Source organism: Xiphophorus couchianus, chromosome 17, assembly GCF_001444195.1.
Source record: "Xiphophorus couchianus chromosome 17, X_couchianus-1.0, whole genome shotgun sequence".
In the NCBI taxonomy this organism is placed as follows: Eukaryota; Metazoa; Chordata; class Actinopteri; order Cyprinodontiformes; family Poeciliidae; genus Xiphophorus; species Xiphophorus couchianus.
In genome coordinates, this window is record NC_040244.1 from 11,886,168 (window position 1) to 11,894,404 (window position 8,237).

At 41.9% G+C, this 8,237-nt stretch overlaps 1 protein-coding gene across 1 annotated transcript; it reads right to left on the minus strand.

The window, feature by feature from the left end:
- Window positions 1-357: 357 nt before the first annotated feature.
- On the minus strand, window positions 358-8,003 carry ints13 (integrator complex subunit 13). Its single transcript, XM_028044239.1, has 17 exons — window positions 7,616-8,003; window positions 7,124-7,375; window positions 6,844-6,918; window positions 6,548-6,750; window positions 5,981-6,061; window positions 5,785-5,875; window positions 5,542-5,670; window positions 3,691-3,775; window positions 3,499-3,591; window positions 2,887-2,976; window positions 2,604-2,782; window positions 2,366-2,530; window positions 2,119-2,273; window positions 1,091-1,321; window positions 877-1,007; window positions 653-788; window positions 358-567 (listed from the first exon to the last, which is right to left on the minus strand). The coding sequence occupies exons 2-17, from the start codon at window positions 7,346-7,348 to the stop codon at window positions 531-533; spliced, it is 2,106 nt and encodes a 701-aa protein (XP_027900040.1). The 5' UTR covers window positions 7,349-7,375; window positions 7,616-8,003; the 3' UTR covers window positions 358-530.
- Window positions 8,004-8,237: the final 234 nt, after the last annotated feature.

Genomic DNA, 8,237 nt, shown 5'->3' on the forward strand with positions numbered 1-8,237 from the left:
TGTGATCCCGCAAATCCAAATTTTATTTACGCCTGTGAATGTTTCACTGCTGATATCTGTCATTCAATAAACAGAACCTTAAGCACAAGCTGAGAATATTTTCACATATATTTAGCAAAAATTTAAAAGAAGAGTTACAAATACCACCTCTTTCCTTTAGATTCATATGTGATAAAACCTCTAGGTGAGATTAAACCTTTTTTAGTATCTTTGTCTACCACAGTTGGAGGGATATATTGAGTCCACTGCTCCCTCTGCTGCTCAAAAATATTTAGTAACTTTCAAAGAACTGCGACTTGTATACTTATGCAATTTTTTTGTGTGGTAACAATATTGTGTCTTATAAAAAAAGCAAACTTTTGTTTTCTACAGACAGCTTTTATTGAATAGTACAGTATGTAAAGATCATATCTACAAAATGATGCGTAAAAAAATTAGAAATTTATTGTTACAATTCACCATCCAATTCAGTTATTGTCCGTATTGGAGAACGTCAGAGTCTTTGCCAGAGAAACTGATCAATTGGACAATCATCTGGTAGCTTTTCCATTTTCATGGGCATCCATCCTGCAAATAGTACAATAAAACTGCATGTGCAGCCCACAAGAGCAGGAAGGATGACAGTGGGGGTCGGACTGGTTTTAAAGCTTACCCGTTCTCCTCCTTCAGGTGCTGGTACAACTCAAACTTGCTGTTCACCGAGCTTGCTCTTCCAAAAAACTCCTGGTGCTTCCTAGAATTGGCCACAGTGATCCGATTGGTCCACATGCTGAGGAGTGTGGCAGGACCTGAGGAGAGGAAAAAAACGAAACAATCAGGATTTGTTGTTTGTTGGTGGGTTGTTTTGGTTTTGGTGTGAAAGTTAAGTGTTGGAACCTTTTGCTCTCTCTGGAGGCTGAACGTCCTCTGAGATCAGGCGAGGCTTCTTGTTGAGCGGCTCCGGTGAGTCCGGGGAATCTTTGATCACTTCGGATTCCTGATCCTCCTTCTCCAGCAAACCCTTTAGTCTGCAGGAGAGAGGAGAATAATCAGACATCAGAGGAGACGATGAGTAAGAGCTGCACATGCAGACAGGAAACGTCACACTCACCTTTCAGATTCCTGCCAGCTTTTATCTTCTGCCTCTTTGCTGCCATTTTTCTCTGTCCTGTCCTCCCTCTCTTCCCTCTTCCTCCCTCTCTTCTTCCTCTCCTCTTCCTCTGGAGGTTTGCTGCGGCAGGCGATGATGCACTCCAGAACTCTTTGGTGCCTGTCGGTGGCGCCGGCGTGCGTCTTCACCAGCGTTTCCAGCTCGTTCCACATGATGCGGTACTGCTCATCCCTGCCAATGACAGCAATTCAAACTCATCACTGATGTGATTCACCCTCATTTCTGGTTAGACGGAGTAAAGTGCCTAGTCAAAGTCCAAACCTTACAGTAAATCCAATTGAGAACTTGCTGTTCGCAGACGCTTCTCCAGCAAATTTTGACTAAACTTTTAATAATTGGATTGTTTGTGGCATAAATCCAGCCTGTCGTAGCTTTTTATGTGGCTCTTTAGACATCAGACACCAAATTACATCAATTCGTCCCTCCAGCGTTTTGGAATCCAGAATCAACAGGTCCCTGCCAATTTTCGCACTAATGCATAACTGAGAGTTTATTGCAACTTTTTTTTGCAAAAATTGTAAAAAAAACAAAACACATTGTGTTTTAGTTGCTGCTAACTCCCACCTGCAGCTGGCAGTATTTCTTACTTTTGCTTCACTGCTGCCTCAGCCTGACTTGATGTCAAGTTGTAGTCAGTGATTGATAACGTCATACATAACCGCAAATATTTTTAACTTAGCATCACAAAATCTGTGATTTTAATTGCAAAAAAAAAAAAAAAATCACAAACAATTGGGATATCCTGGAGGGACTGATCAATGTTAAGAGATGTTCAAATAAATCAGACTTAATTTTAAGAAGTACTAATCGAATGCAGAGGCTGTTATTTATTAATATTTTAATTTGTTTATGGCTTTATAAATGCAAACCCAGCCCATTAGGAACATTCATGATCTTGTAATGGTGCAAAATGAGTAAAAGTTTGACATCCCTGCTCTAGATGAAGGATGCTAAATTAGAAAGCTCGCCTCTTGGGGCCTTTGCCTCTGGATCCGACTGTAGAAATGGGGAGCGGGTCGTTCTTCCTCTCCATGTCGACCAGGTTGTAGATGGTTTTCTGGCAGGTTAGCAAGTCCTCCTCAGTGAGAGCCTCTTTCACTATGAGGTTAGCCAATGGGACCACCTGGTGGAGATAAACAAAAGCGCATACACAAATCTCTAAATGCTGATTATATGTGAATATAAAAAAAACAGAGATTTCCGAGTGATACTCACCGCCTGCATGTTGAAGATGGTAGTCTGGGAGATGATCATTGGCCAGTATCTGGTGTAACGTTCCAGCTGAGCTTTGGCCCTTTCTACCGGCAGTTTCCCTGAAGGATCGTGAGAAGCCTCCGCCACAGGAGTGAGCCGGTTGTCCCTCATAAATTCGCCAAAGTCCTGAGGGAAAACGGCAACGCTGAGGTTAAATCGTGTGTCACATTTCAGCGCGGGTGCAGCGAGCTGAACGCACGGTGATTCTGTAGTCCGTCACTCGGCCGCCGCAGCCCTCGCTGATGGAGGGCGGGTCCTCCAAGGTGGAGCGGTTGCTGTTGAGGACATGCAGGAAGATCTCGCCTCCGTGGCTGCTGAGCATGTGGCTGATGACCTTAGACCCCGACTTTCGAGGCTGCTCTAGTAACACTGATCTCCCTATGAGCAAAAAAAATAATAATTTAAAAAAAGGAGCAATCATAAAATGTAAATTTTTTGAGAACAGCGCCATTGAAAGAGATTGACAGGTTTCCGCAGCTCACCGTTAAGAAGAAAGTTTGTCAGGCATGACGACGGACGACTGTTTACGTCTGTAGGGGAGATGCGGTAGGCTCCTGTGCAATAATGCAGTTCTGCAGAGGTAAATAAAAAAATCGAAAAGTTGTTAAGGTATTTATAATTATTACACTCATTAACATAACTTTGATGCGGGAAATTCTGTGTTCTACGACGTAAAGCACTATGCATTATTTTCTTAAGTTATAGCTGCTTCACGCTAATTTAATGATATGTAGATGCTTAAAATCAGGAATTTAAACTGCTAAAACAGGAACATGAACGTACGGTATAATTGAGGTCAGGTGTATTTCTTTGTTTCAAGCAAAAGATTAATCTGCTGCAGAATAGTTTGATCTGCTGCAAAACTTTTAGATATCCGTTTGGCTTAGTTGTCCATTTATTTTGCCTTCAGACAAACAGTGTTACTTAATTGAATAATTACGTCGTTTATGCGATATTTTGTTTTACACTTTTGTGCAATATGAAAGCGAAATGAAGGTTTCAAATTGATCAAATACGCCGTTTCCCCTTGGAGATGAGTAAAAGTATTTCAGATAAGTATAAAAATCAATAAAACTCGTGTCGATCGGTCCCACCGATGCTGTTCGTCCGGGGTGTGCACCATTTCAGCGTCATCGTCTCTTTCACTCCATTTTCTCTAGTGCTTGTTCCCGCCATGTGCAAGTCCCCTGCAGAATACAGACCCCAAATAGCAATTATCGGATCACACTTGAAAGCATTTGGTTTAACTACTTCAACCCACAGTCCTGTGAGGCATAAAGACCCACCGCTTTTGAAGAACTCAATGTGTGCGTCTCGGTGATGCAGGAGCTCGACGTCATAATTCGCCGACGTGTTGGCGTGCTGCTCCTCCTGTCCACCCGCAAAACAAAGTGACAAACACGGGTGAGACTGGAAAACTAGGGCTCGAGCATACACAGATATGCAGAGGCAAACATTAACTCTGCTTGCTGATTTCATGTATCCAAAAGGAGAAACAAGGACGGGCGAAGTAAAAGAAACATTATTGCTCAGGGAACCGTTTGATGAGCAGCTTTGAAGGAAAAACGGCGTCGTGTGTTTGGGATCGAGTCTGATTTGATTTGACACACAAAAGGCAAAGAAACTGCTTTAGATTTCTCAACCATGTACAGAACTTTGCAAAAGTATTCAAACATCCTAACTTGCTTCTACCCTTTATGTTACAACCACGACATTTAACTTATTATATTGTAGAAAAACAAAAGTATTTCTAAAGTATAAACTAAAAAGAATACGATACACTGGTTTGAAAACTTGAATGCCTACTTTTTGCATAAGATGCAAACCTAGGTGTTTTGGGGCATGTTTCCATCAACTTTGGAAAGCAACAGTATCAGATTTTATCCAGTGAATTGAAATTCTGTTTGAACTTTGACTAGGCCATTCTAACTCATGAGAATGCTTTCTATTACAGCCTTGGCTGTGGACTTTTCCCATTCATCTTCCCATGAACTCATCCTGGCCTCAAATGTACACAGATGATGTGTTCACATTGCTAGTTGCATGAAGGTCAAAAAGCACCTTGTTTCATGCTTTGTCTGCATCTCCTACTTGGTTTGAGGCAATTTGCAAACAGGACTGTAATAGTTTTCTTTCGATAATAGCTTTCTTCTTTCCCATCTTCAATAAAGGTTTGATTAATGGCTGTTCTGCCTCTTGGCTGCTTCTTTGATTAATGCTCTCATTCTCACACTGGTCATGTCTTATGGTTATAAGCAGTTGTACCATACTTGTTGCATTTTTAGATGAGGGGCAAACTAGTCTTCTGTGAAATGTTTGAAGCTTTGGATTGCATTGGATTTTATTTAGGGGTATCGCAGTAAGGGGTCTGAAAGAGGCTGAATATTTTTGCAGTGTACTGTACATTTGGCCAGGACTCCATTGGACTTTACAATGGAGCACATGGACACACTGAATGGGGGAAAAATAAAGAGTTTTCCATTGAAGGACAATAACTGAGAGGAAGGGAAAACAGAGCAGAGCTGGATTGGAAAACTACACACTGATGGCAGTAAGTAACTCAGAGGAGGCAACGCTGGTCACATTTACGCACAACAGCTACATAATCAAGGTTGTTGTTACATTTTAATCTGGTAGAAAATGTCACAAATAAGGTCAATTCTCTCTCTTGAACAGTAAACACTTTCAGACCAACGTTGCCTGTTCTCTACTTGAGCCTCGGCACCAAAAATGACAGTTTCAGCAGCGGAGCTACATGCTGTGAACTCTTCCCTATTGCGTACTTTGATGTGTGTGTGATCAGAGTACTAACCTGTTCGCAAACATTTAATGTGGGCTAGCAAAACAGAAAATACAGCATGAAACCAGCAGCACGTTCACAGTCATATCAGCATGCAGATGGGCTGAACAAAAAAGGACGGGGCTGGAGAGATTTGTTACGACGATTCAGCAAGCAAAAGGAAAACAATGTGCTTTAGAAAGGAGGAAGTAACAGAAATACAAGCAATATAATGAGGAAAATAACCAAACACAGTGATCTGAACTTTTTTTTTTCTAGAAGCAAGAACAAAACACGTCAAAGTTTTATGTTGGTGAACAAAAGTACACACAAAAGGAATCAGAAGCAGGTCCCTTACCTTCATGGGGATGTTTGTTATGGTGGTGGAGGCCAAGTCAAAGTGCTGCTGGACCAAAATGTTGAGTTTAGAAGCCAGATGTCTCCCAGCACGCACGCTGTGAACTTCACTAGTGAGTAGCGGGGAGATCTGAGGAAGACACGGTACAGTGCGGTGTTGTAATAGTAGCAGATGAGCAGTTTGTGTGTGTGGGGGTGTGCGTGTGTGCAATATGTACACTTAGCCCCCCGGGGTCTCACCCACCTCTTTCTTGGGTCGGTCCGACACCAATGTTTCCTCCCCCTGTGGGTAGATGTGGACTAGAACCAGATCACACTGCTGGATGGCCATCAACCTGAAGCCCATACGGATAAAACAGACAGGCATCACATTTGGGTAAAACTGACTTAACCGTACATATAAAGCTAATTTAACCAAATTAAGCTTGTTGGCTACAGACCTGTCGGAGCCTGCTGCCAGCTTGTTTTGTTCTGAAATGGTTTCCTGGATGCAGTCCTCCAACATCCGCACATGAGTATCACTGACGGAGCAAGAAACAGATGTGACAAATTACCAAAAAACTACTTTCATCTCTTTGTAGCAATAACGGTCTTTCGTGTCTCATTTTGACTTCCCATCATCATGTTTTGTTTCTTTGTATTTGGCATTGGTCCAACGGCGAAGATTTTTGCTTTTAACTTCTATTTTCTGATCATGTTTTTTTTCTTTTTTTTAAAAATGCATGTTGGGTTGAGGATCACTTGTTATCGTGCATTGCACCTGGCATGCAGGGAGTTGTGGTTAAACTCCTGATTCTGTGATGACGTCCATCATTTATTTTTTCCATAATTAGATTAATCTACTAAATTTGGGAGATTAATCTCAAGTAATACACACCAAATTCGTACTTACCGAAACCACAAACCTTAGTTATTTGGATAATTATTCAAGTCTGCCTAAATTTAAAAGTGCACTTGTGCAAGGAAGTAGCTCTATAGAACCCAAGCAGTGTCTACTGTTATTTTACCTTTTAGCATTAGTTAAGCAGATAATTCGCCCTCTGTTGGCCACTCTCTCCGCTGTGTCCATTAAAGCCGTGCGCTTCTCATGCTGCAGCTCCGTGATCTTGCACAACGCCTCCACGGCGGCGACCAGGCCGTGCAAGATGCTGCAGCATTCCGGGTCCTCGCGTGGATTTGGTGGCCCGACAGCTGCCAGAGCCGACATTAGCTGGAAATCAAAAGAAGAGATCCACTTTTAAGTTTGTTTCTTTTTGAAAACGTGACAATGTTCAAAATAGCCCATTCAGGTAGAGAAGCTTACTTCATGGGTGCTCTGATCTTCTCGCCTCCATGTGTTTAATATGTGGAACTCTGAGTCACTCACAATATAATTCACCTGTAAGAGGTAGCAACACAAGTTCTTTAAACATATTTCATAAAGGTTTTCATCGGGAGGAAGAATTGTTACTGCAGAAAAGAATGGACTTAGTTATTATACTGAAACTTTAAGACCAAAAGGGTTTTTTTTTTAAATCAAGTTGTGAAAAGATAATTAAAATGATCTTTTTAAACAAAAATGAACAAATCAGAAAGAATCCAACCAGCTTGTCCTTTGGGTAAACATCGAAGAGGATCCTGCAGTACTCCATGGAGCACTCCACCGCGCAGGTCCACAGGGACTTGGACACGGGGGCCAGAGGAATGACCCCTTGGGCTCGGCTCTTCGTTAGCACGTCACACTCCACCTGCTGCCGACTGGACTCGGCCATGTAGGGACAGTGGTCCACCACGAAGACCGTCTTGTGTGCTACTGAGAACATCTTCATTTTGCAAACCCGCGGAGTGCGTAAAATCTGAAAAACACAAGACAACAAAAGCGCATAGAAAGCAGAGCGACAGTTTTACTCTAGTTTATAGAAACTTGAACAAATTGAATGTGTTAGAGATTTCTTTCAGACCCATATCAATCATTTTTTCTCCACTTGCTTTACATAAATGACGGGAGTTAGTTATCGCATTCAGAACCACAGCCGATCTATTTAATTGAGACTGATAGGTGAAACACAACACGACCTGTTGCCCAATTATCTCACCTGGTCAGAAAGCTGTCTGGTCTGGAAATCAGATGCGTCTATAAATGGTTATAACTTTCGATCCGGGTCACAGTCAGTCTCAGGTCATGTTTATAACGGATAACAACGAACTAATGTCAACCGACGTGATAAAGCAACCGCTGCGTTAGCATGTAAGCTAACAGCAGGCGGATTGTTTTATAGCGCTCAACAGTACAGGCAGCTACACATTGGGTCAGTCGTAAAATACTTATATGTGGGTCTTCAGAGTAATCCACTAACATATGGTCCGTTTTTTTAGATGCGTGCTAAAGCTAAGACCAGACAATACACTTCAGATCCATTCGGGCTAGCAGTTTTTGTTATTAGCGGAAGTAGTCTCACTGCTGTTCCGTCGCTCTTTTGATTCCCCTCGTTGATGAGACTCAATGAAAACATGTTCCCATTTCCGATCGATGCGACGTAACAAAGTGAATGAGCTGAGTGAAAGGAACCCCATTTTCGCCACTCCATTTGTTCACGTTTATGACATTATAGGATTCAACCTCATAGATATAGAGAAAAATAAACGATGTGCTTTTTCTAACTCAACTGGATTTTCAGTTTGTTTATGACTAATGCAAAGACAAAAATGTTCGAGGAA

Bases quoted from the DNA above. Each gene is read 5' to 3' on its own strand.
- ints13 (XM_028044239.1), bottom strand. From the start codon at position 7,348: ATGAAGATGTTCTCAGTAGCACACAAGACGGTCTTCGTGGTGGACCAC. The intron at 5,671-5,784 runs GTGGGTGAGACC...TGTCTTCCTCAG, and splicing joins CGGACCGACCCAAGAAAGAG to ATCTCCCCGCTACTCACTAG. The intron at 789-876 runs GTTCCAACACTT...TCCTCTCCTCAG, and splicing joins GCCTCCAGAGAGAGCAAAAG to GTCCTGCCACACTCCTCAGC.